Source organism: Bombus vosnesenskii, unplaced genomic scaffold, assembly GCF_011952255.1.
Source record: "Bombus vosnesenskii isolate JDL3184/JDL3185 unplaced genomic scaffold, Bvos_JDL3184-5_v1.1 scf7180000016274, whole genome shotgun sequence".
NCBI lineage: Eukaryota > Metazoa > Arthropoda > Insecta > Hymenoptera > Apidae > Bombus > Bombus vosnesenskii.
This window is the reverse complement of record NW_022884343.1, coordinates 2521461-2543274: the sequence shown is the minus strand read 5'-3', so window position 1 is coordinate 2543274 and position 21814 is coordinate 2521461. Positions and strand designations below refer to the sequence as shown.

At 35.0% G+C, this 21814-nt stretch overlaps 1 protein-coding gene across 2 annotated transcripts in view; it reads left to right on the top strand.

Annotated features, from left to right (window-relative positions):
- The window catches only part of LOC117242431, an 82043-nt gene that overhangs the window by 14365 nt on the left and 45864 nt on the right, over window positions 1-21814 (top strand). For both annotated transcript variants that reach the window (XM_033509082.1, XM_033509081.1), the window contains exon 2: window positions 13444-13565. In XM_033509082.1, the coding sequence (XP_033364973.1) occupies window positions 13502-13565 (64 nt within the window). In that variant the 5' untranslated portion in view covers window positions 13444-13501. The remainder of the gene's footprint in view (window positions 1-13443; window positions 13566-21814) is intronic.

Here is a 21814-nt window from a genome sequence, read left to right as displayed (position 1 = left end):
CGCTTGAAGAGCGTTCGAGGGAAGAATGACGAGGTACGATCGATATCACACGGACGTCGGTCGCTGCTCGATACAGAAACCGTATATATATACGCGAACGATGGTTCTCTGGTCGAGAAGTGCGCGGTGTAAATACCTCAAAGGGACTCTTGACGATTTTCATAAAATGCCACTGTTTCTTGGCCGCTTTGGCGCGCATAGTGCCGCCATTAATGTTGCGCGGCACGGGACCCAACCTACACACCTCGGGCGCAACTTCCCCTACTTCAAATTTTAAATTCGAGACGCGATAATGCGAGATCAAAGCAAAACGAGATTCGAGACGAAAGAGAGAGAGACGGTAATTACAATCTGAAGATCCTAGCGACTGTAATAACGCGAAACGTATATATAATTTCGTTCGGAACGTAGTATGTAATACGTTAATAACCTGCGCGATAGTTTTATGAACCGGCGAGAGAGAAAGGCAATAACAAAGGCTATTCTATATTTATTTGTGTGTATCTTGTGCGAGGTATGCAATGAGATTGATTTATTTGCGTCATGTAACCACTTTCATAACCTATTATTATTAGGTACAGTAATGGCTAGGGGTCTAATATGTAATGAACGAGATATTAATAAATATGAAGGCTATATGTATTTCTTCCGAAAGAAACACAAACTCTACCTAGTAGAGTAGTACCTAGTAGAGTACCTACCATACTGAGTAGTATGTAAAATATTGTTATGTAACAAAGTTATTCATATTCTTTTAAAGGAAAATATTCCTTTAACGAAAGATCGTTATTTTTATACGGGATTTATTGAATTGATTTGAAAATATTATATCATCCCCTTGATAAAAATTTCTCTAAATCCACGAGCGAACTAAAGAATGAAGATCCTTAAATCACGTATATTGATGAAATATTGTCAGAAAGTATAGGGAATTATCAGAAACTTTTGACGACCAAAAACAAACTTTAACCCTCGATTGACATTGTTGCGTTGTAGATAGCCATGATAGTTTAGGTTTTTAAATGTGTGTTATACGCAGTTCTAGGATATTTAAATGTAATAAATGGATTCTATTATTTTATGAAAAATATAGAATAAAAGTTAAAGTAATGGACCGTAAAGTAAAGTGATTTATCAGTATTGCAGTATGGTACTATATGTGCCACTGTATTCACGGTATTACTATGCTAGAGTGTACTATGAAAATATATTTATTAAGTTGTAACGTATATTCTCCTTACACGATAAATTCAAAAAGACGGTACAACCCAATACTATTTCGCCATTTCTGGCAACGTATCAATTGACAAAAAATACTAAAGAAGTTCTCGATATGTTTTTCTGAAATTATTATACACTATGTATAATATGTGCAAAGCTTAAAAGCTGGCAATGGATTTTCGACAGTATTCACAAAATACTCTCGAAACAGAAGGACGCTTGAGCGCTTTTGCAGCTCGCGCGCGCGCGCACGCCTCGCCCCGGACAAAAGGCAGGCTTCTCCGCTTTTGTACTCTCTCTTCCCGTCGTTCTTGCGTCTATTTCCGTCTTCGTCGCTCGAATACGGTTGGATTTCGTGACGCCGCGAGCGAATAGGGAATAGTTGAAGAAAAGGAGAGAAAAGAGTCGAGGGTGAGACTGAAAAGAGAGAAGTTCCACGAAATTCGTGTTCGACAAGGATGAAGTGTAATGGTCGAAGAGAGATGGTCGAAGTAAATGAGAGGATAGGAGAGCAGAGCAAGGGCGAGAGAAGTGGTTCCTCACCGCGAACAATACGAAATATCTTCCGTGAGAACTTTTCCCTTGCAGAACCACGGGGACTCGTGATGTTCGGTTGCAAAATCTCACTCCACATACACTCACTAAATTTTCTAATCCGGATATACTTAATATTTTCTATGATAATTCGCAAAATATTATCATTTGTCCTTTATTTGAATGTATTTTAATCGGAAAGTAAATTTTTATACTTTTTATTGTAGACGATGATTAGATCAAGTAATGGTTGCAAGTAGCAACCGGAAGTCATCTTCAAGCGACAGAGCAAAAGAATTACGAATAATAAAAGATAAATATTACATTTTTATGTTAGCGTTAACTAATTTTGAGAGAAAATTGACTGTAAAGAATGATTTATTTCTCCGGATAGAATTTGCTGTTTTAATCGAAGAATCACGGTGATACACAGTCGACGCTGAAGTTCTAGTTTCTTAATCTTATCGCGAAGTATTGAACTTGATAAGGACTGGGCAGCCGAAGTGGAGCATGGTAAATCATTGTACTTGTGCTACGATTATGAGTTGAGTTTCGACCGTAAATTTCTTTTCCGTTGCTAACAACAGTTGTAAATTTTGAACTAATAATTTCTTCCGTTGGAAATTTCTTTTTTGTGACTTAAGGGTTTAAGACTTTAAGGGTTGAAAGGAACGTTCCAGTTCTGTCGAATTTTCCTTAATAAAGTTGTTTCCTGAATGGTAGAATTCTGGAGATTGAAAAACGAATTTTATTTTCGTGGAACTCCCTTTCAATTTTTTTTTTTTTTTTAACTATAGGAAATAATTCAACTTACGTTGTATTTTTTTAGAAATTGGTATTACGTAAGCGAAAGAAATTTAATTTTCATAGAATGTATTTTTAACGATTTTTTTCTCAAGAAAATAAATTTCATGAAAAATAAACGAATTCGAAAATGAAGTTTGAAATGATCGATCACGAAGTCTACGTATAACCATCTGCAAACGAGGAATATTCAAGCTGGAAAAAGTTCCTGGAGCAGTTGTTCGGCCAAAGAGGATGCAAATGAACTATTCACGGTACTTGGAACTAAGTAAAAAGAAGCTACACGTAAGAAATTCTTTAGAAGAAAAATAGTAACAGAGAAAAGACTAAAAATGAACTTCATTTATTCAGGATTTACCAGCTAATGGGCCTTGCTGAAACTTCGCCTATTATTAGAAATAATTCGCAAACACTAGAAATATCGAAATTTCGAAATTCTTATTTTTTTTTTTTTTTAATATTTTAAATAATTTTTCAAATATTTCACTTATTCGAAATATTAGATTTATTCAGGGTGTATAAACTGTATGCAGTGATACGAATTACTGTATCTAGGTATAGTCTGATAATATGGCGTCGTGACAACGCTTTGAAAGATAACATTTTGCCCTGATTGACGATTAAGCAAAATATCCACTCTGTTTATTTTTAAACACCGTATCCTACGCGTAATGTTAGAAGCGTCTCGATATACTTGTTAATTTGTCCAAGCTTGTTGAAACAAAACAATTTCCACAAATATTCCATACCATAATATATATTATATGATGATAATAATAATAATTTCAATGGCGAGAATTTTGGGTCGTAATTCAATCGGATAAATATTCAAATGTGTGTAAATCATTAATGTTCCTGTAAATTTTAAATTCGATTCTTTGGCCTACAAACCGTATAATAGTTTAAGTTAACCTCAAAAGCAAATTTGCTTTACGATGTTAAAGTAGTGAATATTGTATTTTGTACGGTTCACTTCGAATGTGGATAATTTTCAGCCATTTTATAGTGTTAGAACTGCATAACAGTATATATTTTCTATTTCAAAGTATTACAACAAATAAAAGATCGAAAGCTAAATAAAAATTCGTTTCACCCTCCAAACATTCCACCGAGCGCTTTGAATATTTCACATATTTCAGCTTTGCGTGCATTCTGTACATTTCTGTATTTCTAAATCTCTCGTAAACGCATAAACATCTATAGCTTAGATATTGCATTTGACCATCGATATTAAAATAGTGACTATATATGTTTTCTCGAATATTTCGCACGGTTAGTTCGTTTCATATAGTTCTATGTTGGTATGGTATAGTGAGCTTTCGTTGTATTGTAGCCATGAGACTCATACACACTCGTACACAGATACTATTCACACGTACATGTGTAGTATACGTCAGAAAATACGTGGGTTCCAGCAGCTCGACTATGGCCGACGACGTGTCGACTTCGATTCTGGTTAAACGGTCGTCAATTTCTCGCGACTGTTTATGGTTACTCATCCTAGAAATCCTGAAGATCGCACAGGAAATTCTTTACCTTTGACATTCGAACATTTCTTTCTTTCTCTTTTTCAAAAACGAATTCTGTTGTCGTCGGTGCAATTTTTTTTTTTTCGTTGTATTTGTGGCTTGCAGATAAGATCAGAGATAAAGTTTCGTGTTTTTAAGAGATCCTCAGACTATACTGAATACATAATCATATTTTAATGTCCTATTTCACTTTTATTGAAAATGTATTGCTTTTATATTTGAAAAATTATTTGTATGTGACTTGTCTGTATTAAGTTTTAATTTTACGCCTGGTATTTTTGTAGATTTTATAGGTTGATTTACAACCGACTGATTCTCTGAGGATGTTGTAGAAATTTTTATGTTTATATTGTAGAAATATTTATGACGTTTGAGATACTCCCAAAGCTTAGAGTAGCAGTTAAGGGTTAAATAGAAAGCTCATCGTCACTGGGGAAAGTGTACGTCTCAAAGTAGAAAATCACGCGCTCAAAATAACACCCTGTCTACTCGGGTTACGCTATTTTGAGCACTGCTCGTACTACCTAAACTGGACCACTGAATTCAGTAAAAATATACTTAACCCTCAACTTGTATCGTTGGGTCATAGACGATACACACTTTAGGTTAGATTATCCAATTGTATCAAAGTGCATATTGTCATCACTATTGTTAATCTCTTTTTTAATTCTGTACAAAACATCGGTCTAAGAATGTTAATATTCTTTTTTCAAATTCATCGATGTTCCTCAAACTCTTTCTCTTTTTAAATCTAACCAAATATCATGCGAATCAAGTAATTGTAACCAAATAACCTAAATTATTTCATTAGGGTTTTTAACGTGTTTCATAATGTAGAAAACGTAAGAAATGTTGGATTGTTAAATGCAAACACATTTCTATCTGAAATACTGTCTCGCTCGCTTTACTATGCTTAAGCATAGCAGCACTGCTGCTGACAGCAGCACTGTTCCCTATTTACTTTTTCACATTGACATTTCTCTAGTCCCGGAAACCGACCGCCATCATAACAATAGTTTTACAGCCGGGTCCCTTCGACCTGCCTTCATTCCAACCAATAAATCATGGTTATTAACCCTTGGCAGCCGTAATAAAGGTTTTAACTTTCCGAAGGTCGGTATCAGTGATGATATTTGGAATAATATACAGGGTGTGAAAAAGATTTTGAACATTTTTAAGAGGTTATGGTGTTTATTAAGAGAGACGAAATGAAGTAAAAATTAATCGAATGCATGCAATTTTGTATTTACGTACACATACACATACAAGTTATATCAAAATTATATCTATTAAATAAAAATAAATAATTGTAAAGAATGTAAAATTCGAAAAGTGAGCATTTAGAGTATAGTTATTATTATAATTATATTCCTATATGTATAATATTACATTAAACAATTAGAAATAGAAATCTAGGATACAACTATACAATACAACTATTACTATTTAGAATAATTTTAGACTAACTACATGTTTAACTGTCCGAATAGCTGTATGTCTACAATATCGTACGAAAAAAGGAAAATTAAAGGAGTGATAGCAGAAATCATAGCGACGGACGAAGAGAGATAAGGAAAATAGCTTTATGATTAGTCAAATCGTGTCAAGTGTCGTTTTTTTTCTTCTTCGAAGCTCGCAATTATCTGGAAGGTCAGTTTTGCTCCATGCTTGCCTTGTCAGAAGTTAAATTTCTTGATTATACTCGGCGATCATGAATTTCCATCGAACGTGTATTCCGCCTGACGTTCGCATAAACGTAGACTCGCGTGTCATTGGCAAAGTATGCTTATATAACCTACACGTGGCCGGCTTGTTTATTTTCACGGATCCCAGTAAAAAAGCACATAAACTTTTCAATGTCTCCGACCTGCTAGTAAGGTTTGCGTATATCCTATTGTAACAAATCTGTATCACTATTTACAGTTTTATATTTTACCCTCGATCAGCTATTCATTTGTCATCATTTTCTTCCATTTCGACCTTTTATCGAGTCACGTACGTAAGTTAAACGTTGTTATATATTTTGTACCAATATATATATATATATATTCTTTTCCAATATTTTGAATGGAAGTAAAAAAAAATTATTTATTAATTGAAATTCCTCAGATTTTAGCACCAGTTTTTAATGTTTTTTTTCTTTTTCCGTTTTCTTCACTTTATGACGTTGAGAATTTTCAAAGTATACTCTTTGTGAGGTTAGAATTAAAGCATAAGGCGATATTCTTTTCAAGAGGTTAACTTTATATTTTTACAATTTGACTGTAATTCGAGAATTTTTAAAATATACATTTTATATAGAAAAAAATCAGAGGGATTGTATTCTTTACCAAGAAATGAAAAGTCGAAAATCATGCTTTGAAAAATTACCAAATTTTAATAGTATTTTTACTTTCCTTCTTTTATTAACCTCAAAATTCTCTGTAGATGTCGATTTTTAGGAATAGAAGGATTCGATGGTGAACAACTGTAGGAAGTCTATCGGGAATCGATTAATATCAATTAACACGTCGTTCGTCATCGATTATGAATGGTTCGGACCACTTAGCAGCCGTGATAATGATTGTAATTATAAAGCGGCTGATAAGCATCGTTTAACGACCGCTAGTTGTTAAATATCACGTGACGTGACAAAAGCAGTAGCACGTTGATTAATTAATAACTCTATAGTTGATCGATCGCTTAGACAAAATGCTAATTTTGAAAAATGCTCCAATGAATTCTCTTTCAATAAATATAACGAAAAAATAAAGCATGAGAAATGATCGAAATAAAATTTTAACATCTAAAATTCTGCCAGAAGAAAGTAAATAAAATTTATCAACAAGATCTTCATAAAATAAATAGTAATCCAAAAAGGAATCCATTTTTTCTTGGTTTCTTTCAAAGAAAAGTATACGCACAAAATTGAAAACATTGAAATATAAATATTATCTAGTCTAGGAATAATGCAAACATTGACACCATGTTAAGAGTCCATATGTATCGTGTTTGTATGTGTATATATTATTTAGTGTAGCGTGTCTCGTATCCTATTTCAATCTTTGTTTCCATAAGTGCACGATTGGTTGGGTTTCTTTCGCCTCCTTATCTGTTTCTTATGTCTATTTACAGCGACTCTATATAATATTTCTAGCTTTGGTTTGTCATGGCTTATTCTATCTTATTATACTACCTTATAACCTATTTCTTTATCGCAGCCTACTTTACGCTATCGTATACCCATTTTTTTAATACTGTCTCTGTATCATTGTATTCCGACGTAATTCGCGGTTTTTCCAACCAATTTTCTTCTATATACGAAATCCAAAATATTGAAATATGTAGAAAGTTGTTTAATCCAATAATAAATCGAAAATTTGTTACGCTCACCGTAAAGAGACCAACGTTTGTTTAAGAAATTGTTCATCGTAAAAAAATATTAAATTAAGAAATTATTCAACGTGAAAAAAGATCGAAATTTTGCCATAAAATTGTTTAACGGAAAAAGAAATTCGAACTTTGTTAACACGATGTTACAGGATGGATTATAGTTCGAAAGAGAGGGTGGGCTACGTGTTTTCATCGGCCCTATAAAATATCTGGGCTCGCGAGTTTTCGTGATGATCGCCGGAAGCGTAAAAACTCGCCGGGTTGTACATGAACTCTAAATAAGCCGCTGCTGTGGCAAAACGTGGCGCGATCACCTCGCAGCCAACTAATAAAGCTCGGTATAAAGTAACCATCAAGCGGTGGTTTTATTCAATGATGCCAATGACACACACGGCACGTCATGTTCGTTCACAGTGGCTCTCACCCTCGAAAATACCGCAGGAACTTGGTTATCCCGATTGGTTTCCTATTAACGCGTTTTCGTCCTCTCTTTTGTCTACATAGAAACACTTTACACTGATTGATCCACTTCATAGGGAATTTTGATTCGCTTTTGGGGAATGTTGTGAACAATGGCGGATTATGGCGGGAGCAATTTTTATTGTAGCGTCGCTTTTAAAATTGTATCGCATTTTTTTAAAAATCATTACTTTTTTTTTTATTATTCCTAAATTATTTCATCGTTCCAAGCTCAATTTGAATATCACGCTTTACAGAATTCTTTCATTAAGGAACCGCGTCTAGAGGATTTCTTAGGGATTTACTGTAGATGTAGAATTTCCTAACTTGTCTTTTTATTGCAAGCTTTCCATGAACCTTCGAATGTCAGATTCACAAACAAACTTGTATTTATGGGATAAAAGAGGTTCCTCTGTTTAAGTGGTAGAACAAATGAAAAAATAGTTTGCTTTTAATTAATGCGAAGGATGGCTGGCCAGGCGAGTACAAAATGGAGGCATTTAATCGATATCACAGTCACTTAAGCGTGTCTCCGGAAAGCAAAAGAAAGAGAACGAAAAGAAACGAAATGAAAGAGAAAGGGGGGAAAATGGAATGGTTCCAGTAATAGTGGTGCAGTGCAGACTTTTCCACGGTGGAATGTCGCGTTTCAACATTCCAGGCAAACGCTGTGTAACCCTCTGTAATTCTTTGATTTATAGAGATTCAGTGTTTAAACTCGACGCCTCCTGTAAATGGCATGCGTTATACCGTGCTAAACGGATTTCGCCATGCAGGATCACGTATAGCCAATTTTTCAATCAATATCGCCCTATTTGACAAAAACGTCCCTATTGTTCGCAAAAAGGTACAATTAAAATAAGTGTAAAATTTTACATAGAACAGTAACTGTAACAATATAAATTATGTTATAGATAATAATAATAATAATAATAATTATATACAGGGTGGTTAGTAATTGGTGGTACAAGCGGAAAGGGGGTGATTCTACGCGAAAAAAGAAGTCGAAAATATAGAATAAACATTTTTTTTTTTACATTTTTCCATCGAGACAACGATCTACAGTGAGATCCGTTATAACGTACCGCACGCGTACCGACCCAAAGTTCAAAGTCGATTTTCTCGAAAACAAAGCCTCGAACGAAAAATTGTTATTCTATATTTTCGACTTCTTTTTTCGCGTAGAATCACCCCCATTCCGCTTGTACCACCAGTTACCAACCACCCTGTATATATGACACTAATGAAAATGAATCTAGTCTTTACAATATTTCTGAATATTTCTAATTATTTTACAACAATGCAAATAACTCTTTAAATTGATTTTTATTTTTATTTTTCTATAATTGTTTTTTCCACCAATCGCGTGGAGAGACGTCAACGGGAGTCGTAAATTCCCGTTACGATTATAATAATCGACACCACGAGTTGATCGATCCCCTGATTTCCTTTAAGATAATAGGAGTGGTTGAGTTAGTATAACACTGTGATTCACAGAATCATAAGGTTTTATTTTCAACACTTAAGTTACTCTGTTGAGTAGATATAATTCCTTGGTGACAACTTATCGCCCGAAGTTAAGTTAGATATGCACGCTAGAGCAAGGCTCCTTTATATTGAACTTCGTGTATTAATGGACATAGCACTAGAGGATACTTAGTAGAGGAAGTGAGTGTTCGTGCTTAGGCGTTAGATTTGGACTTAGTTGGTGAGTTTCCTAGCGGTGTAGAAGAAGTAGTTGACTCTTCCAACGGTGTAGAAGAAGTTTGACTTGATTCTGCTGAGGTCGTAGGAGCAGTAAGGTAAGGTGCTGTGTCGTAGGAAAGCTAGTGATGGGTGTGTCTAGCGCACGGGGCCATCGGATTTGTTGGTGACGATTTTGGCTAAGAGAGTGAGGGAAATGGGCTTCGTTGTTATTAACAACAATTGGTTAAACGAAGGTTGGTGGACGCCGTAAGGATGAGCGGACATCTGGTGTCCGTCTGGCCCACGGTGTATGATCTGGTCCAGGTAGAGAGTCGCCCGGCGTGACAGTTACGTAATGTGAGATTGTAATCCAGAATTATCTGTTTGTCATTACTTTTGAATCGCCCAATACGTGTCAGTTTGCTCAGGTTTCTTCTTCATCGTTACACTGGTGGAATCACTTCTACTTGACATATATACATCAGTATCATATAGCAAGCCTCTCCAAGAGTTATTACATGTAAATATCGATCGATAAAAACCCACTGAAACACCTGACAATTAAACATTTCGAACTACCTTCTCAACTGTACTTATTATATATCAGCTGTCAAGTAAAAATGTGTTTCTTTGAAAAATTGCATGCTTGCCTGGACTATTAGCAAAGAATTAAAATAAGAATAAGTGTCTTCCCTTGATAAATTTCATATTTCTTACAACTAGAGTGAAAATAAAAAGAAGAAGGAGGAAACATGGCTCTAAGGCAGTGACTATGGCTGAAAGTGTCATTACTCGTGTAATACCCCATGGTCGTCCCTGTGTCGAGCAGCCGTAGCAAGTACCAACGTCGTGACCTGTTGAGACCAGCATCACTGAGGTGGTAGCATCACGCAGTTCAAATAGTCTCCTAATCCTGTGAGATTGAGCAGATCTCTCTTGCTAGATAGAAGTAACGGGCAGAGCGGCTGAGAAGTCGTGAAAGAGAGAGGGGGAGTGACTATGCACGTTGCCTTGGCTCTGGACCAAGCCACGAAGAGCCAGGGTCGTTTCGAAGTGGTTGGGTGCAGAGCCTATGCCAACGCCTACCGAATCACTGCTGGTCTGCGCTAGCAAATATCGAATGCGCCTCCGGGGCGATTAGTGGTTTCGCTGGCGTTTCGAAGACGTGGGATCATCGTGGCGAAAGTAGATTCATCGATCTTCCGGTTCGCCACGAAGTCGTAGGAAATCGTTTGGTTCCGCTTTCGTGACGAAAATTTGCGGAAACTCCAATTTTTCAGACATTCATCCTTAATAATTGCGCTTTATGTCTTATGCTTGTCGATACATCTAGGCTACTTCTCATGAAAACCTAGTTTTAATTTCTTTTCTTAACACGACTTAGTTTTACTATTTATTATCTAACCGATAAACGTGTAGCTGTGTGCGTATACATTAACATATTGACATATTGGGTATTAACATATTGGTCTTCTTTTTATGAATTGATATAGTTCTGTTTTTACGTGAACATTGTGTTTCTGGGAAATTATACGACTATTTATATACATATCTATCTTACAGACATACTATATACATACATACTATACTATACATACTATATACATATTATATACATATCTATCTTATTAGTTTTCGATCAGCTCGAAGCGTTTACAGACGGTCGTAAGTAAATCAGTTTCGTTCATATTTGAAAAAGAGTCCCCAACAACAGCGATATTCCACTAATGAGAACCACTGATACGAGGTCTTGCTACGGTTCTCAAGAAGCGACAAGACTAATAACGGGCTGGCAGCGGTCGCAATTATGACCATTATGCGAAGTGCAACAGACAATGCGACTGGTATCGCTGATGGACGATGATCCTTGATGTACTATATATATCATACTATAGTTGAGAACCACTATTGAATCACACGGTCCCAATGGCATTAAGCTGCCAGGGGCCATGACTGTTTGTTCGTACAACATTCCGATAATATGGAATGTCTATCGTTTCACGGAGATTGATGGTAATGGCGGTGGAAATTTGCGACAGAGAGCGCCACTGTGGCCTTGATGTTATGGCTGCGCGTGCGACATAAGAATGGCCGCACTTTGTTTTACCGTTGTTTGTCTTTCGATCGAATAATAGTGTCTCATTCTATTGACATAAGATGAAATCTTGTACCAAAATAGTCTGAAGTGAAACTTAATCTACAACTGGAGTATCGAAGCTTAACTTTCTTTTATCATTAATATATTATTAATAACGATTGTAAAAATATCATTCTACTATTGATAGCTGTTATTAGATACGGTGTGATAACTAGCATTATCTAAATATTGTGTAATTTGGTGTACGACACGCTGCATAAGCTTCTAGGCTACACGATTATCGAGAGAGAACAGATTAATAGCGATAAGAAGCTACTTCAAACAATCCTTATCTCCTAGCATGTCCAGTGACGATTGTTTGAAAAAGTCTATTATCCACAAATAATTATTTGTTATCTCTCTCTCTCGAACGACAGTGTGGCCAGTTACGGCTGTATTGGGAAACATTTGCATATCGGGTGTTTAAATTGCCGTTGACCCTATCGTAATAAAGTCATAAAAATAATTATTATGAAAAAGCTGATATAAGTTAATTTTATCAGAAACTATGTATCTGCATCAGTTATTTGAGTAAATTGTTAGTAAGATTGTAGTAAAATGGTAAGAAAAATAACTATTCCACATATTTGAAAACATTAACCTAACCTAATATAATTACGGAATAATATCGCGTCAAAAAGTTGATATTATCCCTGGATGTAACAAATACCTTTAAATATTCAGAACTTAAATAAATTGAATGCCCTGTGATAATTTTTTATTAACTTTCATTTTAACTTTTTAGTTCAAGTTTTTGATCATTTCTTAGGAAAATTAACGTAATTTAATTTAGATAATTATTCCTGCTCGACGAAATTATCGAAATGTTAAATTGAAAATTAGTAAAAAGTTATTACGAGGCTGAGAACCACTGTATGTGTTCCTACGCGGTCTCGATGATACGAGGAGAGGTTTCGCGAGCTCTGGCCGCCTTATATATATCACGATCCTCATCTACGTATCACCGTGAGCGTGCCTCCACATTCTCATATCACCTGTACGATACTGTTACTCGATTATACCAGATCTCCCGCCACTTTTTTCCTAGTTGAATGATGCGCGGAATTAGATGCCTCTGCTTTCTATGCTTATTGAAACTAGGTATCAGGTGGATCGCAAACTATTTCGAAATTCGATTTTATATTCGTTCACGGAACCAATATGGCTGCCGGTGGAGTAAAAGTGGGATTTCCGTGATAAAATATCGGTATTGTTTCTTACGTGCAAATAGACAGGAAATTGGATAGAATTTAAATTCCCAGTAATCTCAATAGTGATAGGTTAAGTCTCCATAACGAAAAATTCATGCTACAGTTAAGGAGATACTGGAAGAAGGAAGAGGGAATAGTTAGTTTCAGACCTTTGTGAATAGAAACACATCCTATATCCTTTTTATTCTTGCTTTTCGTTTACTGGTGTTTTTTTAATGAAAATGCATTTTATACAAATTAATTTTGGACTCGGGTGCATATATGCAATTGCTATGGACCATTAACAATTATGAAATACAAATGCATATATAAAATTCTGTAAAAATGATATTTTATAGTTAACATCAGGATTTCAGAATATTTGGTCCATAGCAGTATTTTGATGGCAGTGGTGTTTCAAAGTACTCTCAATATGTAGAAACTTAAAATGATATAGAAACTTAGAAAGACGAAGAAAAGATTCTAAAATTCTATTTGATAAATGTTTTAGGAGGATACGGCACATGGTCTCGCCTAAATGGTGGCTCTAAGGGGTCCCATAAGAAAGCATGAGGGAAAGAACGCCCTCTGCCGACGACACCCCGAAGAGGGCCCCGCCAGCACCACCCAGAGGTTAGTTCCCATAATCTTGACCCTTAAAAAGAATTGCTTGTTTAATGTAACACGTATAATCGTAAAAGTGGTTGGAAGTGAATTTTTAACTTCTCTGATAGAAATCTGATCGGTAATCTGAGTAGCATTATTTTTCCAACTCACGAGACTTCACGTGGTTATGTGAAGTTAGAAGTTTCCCCCGTTGTGTACTTCACCTTTTACACTCAGTGAAATGAAACTCACGGAAGCTAAGAACGTTGCCCTGCCTAAATTGTGGTTACTATGGTAGTGTGTTAATTACTTCGTGCCTGTTGTCATTGACATAACCTAATTTCCAAAATCGACCCATGTCCACTCTTTCGACATAAATTCGTCCTGTGTTTATATCCATTGCAATATATGTTATATATTGATTTGTACAAAAAAGGTAGGATGAATTTGTGTTCCACTATTATAGTCAAAATGACCTGATATCCAAAATCAATTCCCGTGAAACATACGTCTTGTTATTAACAATCCTTACAAAAAGTTTTCTACATCTCAGAAGAGAATCCAGTCCTAAAAGACTCCTTCTATAATTCGACATAACCTAAACAAGAAAAAGCAGTTTTTTTCGTCCAATATCTACTCAGACATATTCTAATCATCCTTCGGGCCACATTCGCATGACCGTAATGTTCCTCAGCTCGGGGATCGCGTTCGGTCTAAAATTATCCGCACTCGAGCCGCGATTCACGAGGCTGCAGCCGCTAGACGGGTGGCACGACTACTTTCGAAACACCCTGTTTGTGCGCATAGACGGCGCGTTTCTGAATGATGTGTTATGTAATAGGAGCGCACAGGTTGCAGGTTGCAGCGCTCGGCTGGTATGCGCACGCGCAGATGCGTGCAGACGTCACGCACCGCAACTAGCGATAAACCAGCGATATTAACCCGCGATAACGTTCGTCGAGCAGGTTATAGATGCGTATGTGTGCCACTGAACTGTCATGCTCACCGATAGGGGCCTTGAAAGCAAGTTCCATGCAGTCACCTTCGCTAGTGCCTTCTTTTCTTTTCCTTTTATACTTTGGACAGATCCGTGGAAATTTTTTTGAATCTCCCGCCTATTCCTTATATACAGGACGTTTCAAAGACCGTGATCAGTTGTAAGGGAAGAAGTATGTGATTTAAATATCTTAAAAGCAATTTATAATGGTAATTGGAAAGTTACTTTTGCATTGGGTGTTCTTGTACATATAGGCTGTTTCAAAAATTAATAATATACGTGTAATAAGGATATTGCTAGAGACACTTCTGTAATATAGTTTAAAAATGAGCTATTAATCTACAAATTGTCTCTAGGTATACAAATCGTCCCAAAGATTGTTGTGTGTGTTCTTCAGTTGATTACTTTTGAATATACAGATATTATTAATTTGTTTAATTAATAATACAGGTAAAGTAATATATTTGAACTTTCTCCAAGACAATTTTTTCTGGTTTTAAATTACGTCTTAATGTAAAAATTAGCTTTCGTTTTGCAAGTTGTTTCAAAGACTGTATATTGAATTAAATGAAATAGTGTACCTAAGCGCTATAAATAGTTCTATAAAAGTCAGTGGCAAACAATCGCTAGAAAGTTTCTGTTCCCAAGATAAGGAAGCGAAAATGTGTCTATATCCACATGTTTAATAGTATCATCTTTCAGATATAATATGGTGGGTGTTCGAGATCTATTATAGCTCCCACTGACGATGGCTAAATTAGAATTTTCCCGGAGAATATATCCTCAATTAAGATATTCTTAGAATCATCTAATTCAGTCCCAGAATTACCATTTTCCTACAATTGTCCAGGTCTAGGTTACCGAGCTACATTATTATTTACCACTAATATTGTCACCTATTAATAACTACGTTTCCTTTAAAAAAATGACTAAAAGAATATCTAAAAAATCAGAAAATCAACAAAAATGCATCATACTCTGCTGTTAAAAACTTTTTGTTGGAAATTTATCTCATTTAATTCGATAATAATTTGTTATTATGAATTGTATTACACAATGTTGTTATAATTATTTCTAACAATTGTTTAATCGTGATTACATTTTTAAATTTTTTATTAATACATTGAAAATCCAATTTTTTGAAACAATATACCAAGTAATGGTAAGCTCAGCCAATTTGTAACGATACCGTTTAGCGAGCCATGGGATTCAATGGGATTTAGGTTAGGTCCGGTTCCACATAGCCACAGTGTCCCGTAGCGGTTGGGTTTAGCCATTTTCGTGGTCGCAAATGGCAGTGGGATTCCTGGTTAATTATTGTGCCGAGCTCGCGTTTCACGCTGCATTATCGACCAGCCATTTGTGCTGCTCTTCGGAATGCAAACTGTTGAGTTTCGCCAAACGTACGAACAAGAATTTTTTTCCTTTGCTAATAAAACGATCAATGAGACCTGAAATTTCTGACCAACTGTAATCGAAAATGAAATTCTGCTCAAGTTATTGTAAATAAAAATTTCAGATATAAATTTTCATATATAATAAATCCAGAATTAAAAATGTTAGTAGATCGATAAGTTCAGGTAGATTAGAAAATTTTCTTTCTTGAGTTGAAATTGAGTTCAAAATTTATTTGAAGATCAACAGAATTAGAAATTATAGTTAGAAATGGAGATAGGTAGAAGACCACGTCGATTAAAAATCAAATATAAACGTAGTAAAAGTTTCATGGAACATAACCTAATCTAAGTTGATAAAAGCATAAAAAGTATTTAAAAATAATATCAGAGTATCTAAAATGAAAGTAGTATAAGAGCATCTAAGAATTGTATCTAATCTAATCTAAAAAAATATATTCCATAAATATCAAGAGATCCTTTATCAATATAAAATCAAGTTAGTCATTAAGTATGCAGAAGAATAACGTCACAGGAACGAAGGGAACTCGGAACACGACGGGCGAAAAGACTGATACAGGGGAACGTGGTATAAGATAAATAATTTATCTCAAAGACGCTAGAGGGAGAGAGCGGGGCGTATTATCGGGTTAAAACTGAAAATGTTGATCGATAACAAAATCAGCGAGAAGTGTGGTGGGTCTGAATTATTTATCAAGTAAATAATTCATCAGAGGAATCTGGAAGAGCGTTACAGAAATAAAAGTATCAAAATAAAGGTTGAAAGAAATCTCGACAAAAGTAAGAATATTTATCGATGATTGACGACTGATAAATTCGACTAATTTCTTTTTCACATATAGATAAATTTTATTTGAATTGAAAATAAATAATTAGAAACTGAAATAATAACACGTACAATGAGAAATATTTTGAATTTAATAATAATTTATTGAGAAGTAAATATATTTATTTTAACAATAATTTATATTGATCAGAAATTATATGAGAAATTAGTTCTGGAAATAATTATCCAGATAAAGAAAGTTTTTCGTTTGAAATAGTTCGGAGAAATGTTATTTTTCAGTTTAAATGAGTTAATATATAATTATTCCGAAGTAATTTAATAGTCAAATAAAATAATTCAAAAACAAGTTATTTCATTACAACAATATATGTATTCCGATTTCAAAACAATTTGATAGTTGTTCAGAGAACAGTTATTTTTTCAGTTGAAATGGACGAGCGTAGAATTATTTCAAAATAATTTGGTTGTCAAATAAGAGAATTGAGGAAAAATTATTTTACAAATCGTACGGACTATATAATTATTTCGAAATAATTGAAAACAAAGCGAATTAGTACAGAAAATGACTATTCAAATAAAGAATAGGTAGATAAGAGTAGATAAATAGATAAAGAATAGGTAGATAAATAACAAATTAAAATTTTAAGAAAAATTACTTTTCGATAATGCACAATTATTCCGAAATAATGTGATAAGCACATGACAAAATAATTTATGGACAAATTATTTTCCAAATATTCCAAATAAAATAATTTTCTAAATTCGTTTTATTTAAATAATCTGAAAATTTTCTTGATCCTCCATCGATTTTATATTTATTTACGAAATGAAAATATCCATTTTGTAAAGGCTATTTTCCACTGAAACGAGTGTTCCATGACAATCGAATGATTTTACGAAGTAAATTTCGCCAGGAAAAAGGGGAATAACGTTATGGGAGATCATCGATTTTCTGCGAATTATTGGCTCGCCTTTGTTTATTGCCGATGGATGGAAATGAAAAGTTGGAATACGCGCTAGCCGTACAAAGGCTGCTGACTATTCTAATTGATTGACGGGCCGAAGGACGCTCGTGCGGTTGTCGTTTTAATAGACTGCACCGTTGTACAGTTATAAATTACACAGTTAACAGTGACTCGAAGCATCTTTGCCTCGCGCAACGGCTGGAACACAAGCGACCTGCTCGAAATTAAGTCATCCCGATCGTATTTGTAAAGAGGGATTTTCAGGATTTACTGCTTGATCCCTCGTGACTCAATATTAAACGTAGTGAGAGGATGGTTATAATGCAAGACATATGCAAGGAACAAGTCCCGGTTGGTAATGAAGGAAACGTAGAAATTTATTTCCAAAGCCGTTAATGTTCATAGATACCATAAACTACTTCGCCACGTAACTTTACTATTACTGAGACACTTGTCATAAAGGGGCACTAGTTTTTGCATTCCCGCTTTATAGAATAATACCGCTTAAGATTGCAGGGTTGCTCGTCGCTGTTTCAAAGGAAGAAAGAGGACAAAATCCCGCTGGCAGTGCGGGAAGTAGTATAGTGGCGAGCTAGTGACGTCGCGATCATGCTATAGACTGTAGATCGTAGACAAACGAAGGTGGGGCGTCAACGTTGTTGACGCAACGCGGAGGGACGTAAGACGAAATTCATGTCACGTGACACGAGCGACGTAGCTGTGGAGTGGCAGTGGGGGTAATGTGACGTCATGTAGTCCCCGAATTAAGGGAATCGCCTGGCAAATTGGCACCCAGTGTAAACATAATCCCCGAAATCCCAGACGGTTCTAGACACAATTTCGTGGAGAAATGACCGTAAAATTGGCGGAAAATGAATAAGAAAATGGCGAAATTATGTCACGCCATTTGAAATTTCGGAAGTTATGCTCACCCTGAATACCAACTTAGACAGCCTCGTTCTTTAAAGTGGGGATATAAAAATTGTCGTGAAAAGTGTTTCTATAATAGTAAAGACTACGCAGTAAAGTAGTTTAAAGTGTATAGAATACAAGGAACGTCACAGAAGTTACTACTAACGGCTTTTTTTCTATTTCATAGAGAAATAATAAAAAATGGCAAAAGAGTGTAATTCACAAGAATCATTTCGAATACAAGGTACAAAAAGCCATCGAAGTTTCATAATGTAGCATCGTGGTGGTTCGTCTTAATTAAGAGAAAATTACGAAGGTAACTTAAACGTGGATTAATAGCGAAACGAAACAAAGGAACATGAATTATGTAAGACAAAAGTAGATACATAATAGAACTTAATAGAACTCTGCCACGTGATAGAAAAAGGTAAATTAAATAATCGTTTGATGCCCGCCATATTGAGCAGCTTTCAGAAAAAAGGACACACAAGACAAAGTGGCGAACCGAGTAAATTGCGTTAGAGGTTATAGTTTTTTTTTTTTTATATTAATTAATTTTGAATTGAAAATGAGTAAAAATGTTATGATAGATCAACTATTTCATTCCAGAATACAGTCTGCATCTATATATTTACCACAAACTTATAGAAATTTGTTTAGAAAGATTCTCAATTACGTATTTTTTGATTTTTTAAATATGATTCAATATGTGGTTGGAAATAGTATGCTTTTTCAGAATTTTAATTTCCTGTTACTGAAATAGAAGTGGAATTTCATAACCTATGCAATATGTAATTCTCTGAGCGCCTTCAGAAGGTATCATATATGTTTCTATTACGTATCATGCAACTTTTTCAAATGTAATAAGGTATCTTTATAAAATTCAGCATATTAAAAGACGCACTCTATATTCGTATCCCTAGGAAATTTCCTCATAACGTACCAACATAACGAACGGGACAAAAAATCCAATTGAAATATCGTTATATACAGTTTTATATATCTCAGAAGAAATATAAAGGGCAAAAGTCACGATTAGCACAGGGTTGATCCTTGCCGCGATTAAAGGGTCAGTCTTCCGTTGCGTGTGATGTAAACTGGCGCAGCAGCAATATCGCGTCGAGCGGGAGGAAAAAAGGGACGCGGCCATATGCATCTCCCACAGAGAATGGGTAGCGCGCCGGTACTGCGGGCAGAAAAACAGAGTGGTGCAATTTGATGCAGCAGCAACCAACCGCTGGTAATAAAAAGATCGATTTCGAACACGTCGACCCTTGCCTGGAAAGCCAACACCGGCTGTGAAACGACTTTCCGAGGGAAAAGTCGAAACGTGTACTACGCGTTCAAGTGCCATTCTTTATATTTCCTTCGTAATGCTTTGTTGGAATTGTTTATTAATCGTTTTCAGTTTTCAGTATGTATTAGTATCTAGTTTATTAATGAATTACATGGCATAATTTTTTCTGAAAGGATTTTATGATATATTCAAGTTAGTATAGTACATTTTTATTTAGTGGATTATATTGTACGTTTTCCGAGTCACTTTTTTGTACTATTCATAGTATAGGTTTAGGTTTGCTAGTATAGATTAATATAGGTTAGATATAGTATAAAATAGTATAGGTTTCTTATTAGATTGTGTAACACTATACCACCTAAAACTTTTTTATAATATATCATTATTCTACATTATACTTTTTATTGTATTCCATATATGTATGTGACTAACTAATTTGGCTATTTTAAATTTAAACAATAATCATTGATTCCACACTAACCATCTACAATTAGGTTTGTCAGTATTCACAGAACAAATAGTTAATGTTAATTAAAACGTCTTAGCCGGTGGTAGAAAAAGGAATTAATGATTGCAACAAATAATTTTCTTCGATAATAGTAAAATGAAATGGTACTTCAAAAATATAAATTGTAGAGGTTTAAATCGAATGATTTATTGCTCAGAATGTTCATAAGGTGATCCGCCATGTTTTATTGCCAGCCATATTGCATTTGTGAGATTTATTGTTAGCTATATTGTGTCCACGCTTTTATTGTATTATGGCCTGTTTCCATGTTTACGGAATTCGGACAATATTAAGAAGATACTTTCAATATAGGTTAGACGATTCGTGCAAATGGCGGACGAAAACGTCATGACAAATTCTCATTTTGCTACTTGGCGTTCCAAACGTGTAATTGTTCCTGCATTCTTCGGAGATGCGTTCAGTTTCTCACTCAAAGGGATGAGAGTTCGTTCGTATTTCCGTCACGTGGCACTCAATATCCGAAGTTTTAAAGCGTTTTCGCTAGGATGCGATATTTTCCTAGTCGTCAGAGCTTCAGTCTTGGAACGAACGCGGTGGATATATTTTGAAATTCGATCGTTATCTTCTATGGGTCTAGACACAGAACGACTATAAGAATTTTCTACCAGAATTAGAATATTAGAGTTATATGAGGTTAGGTTTACGAGAAAGGAAATTTATAATTTTGGAAATTGGTTATGTTTATTATTGATACTGCATCGATTGTCTAGGGATTTGTCTAATGGAATCAGGATATTGTAAAGTTTGTAAGTATAAGGTATGGTCGCTGTTAGTGGAATGATGTTGCAGAGTACACGACTATTACTTCTAAAAATGTTGTAGTATTGTACTATTATCAGAAGGATTATTATTAGACCTGAAAACATTATATCATAAATTTTAAATCTGATCAATGTCATTAGGACGATATCGCCTATACATATATAACGACTATCAATTCTAAAGACACAACACACATTAAAATTTTGACCAATATTAGTAAAAAGGCATTGCAATAAAGAAAGATTTTCAGATCTAGAAACATTAATAATATAAACAGTGTTAACAGTGTTAACGTACGAAAAACCTTTGCGATATAAATTTAATTAATATTAACATAGAACAACTGCAAAAATATATCAATCTAAAACCATAAGCAACGTTATCAGTTCTGTATATATCACGTTCTAAAACTACCAATCCTAAAAGCCAAAAGTGCTTCTAGTGTGTAACGAGACTGGGCCTGAACCAGGTCAAAGCGCGGCTCGTTCGAACGCCTCTGCTCTAATTGAGTGGCCGGTACAAAAGCTGATTTTCTCGTTTCATGATCGCAATCCCCACGAGTAGCTATACCTTTCGTTCGACGGACGGCGTAACGGTGCCTGGAATGGCCAC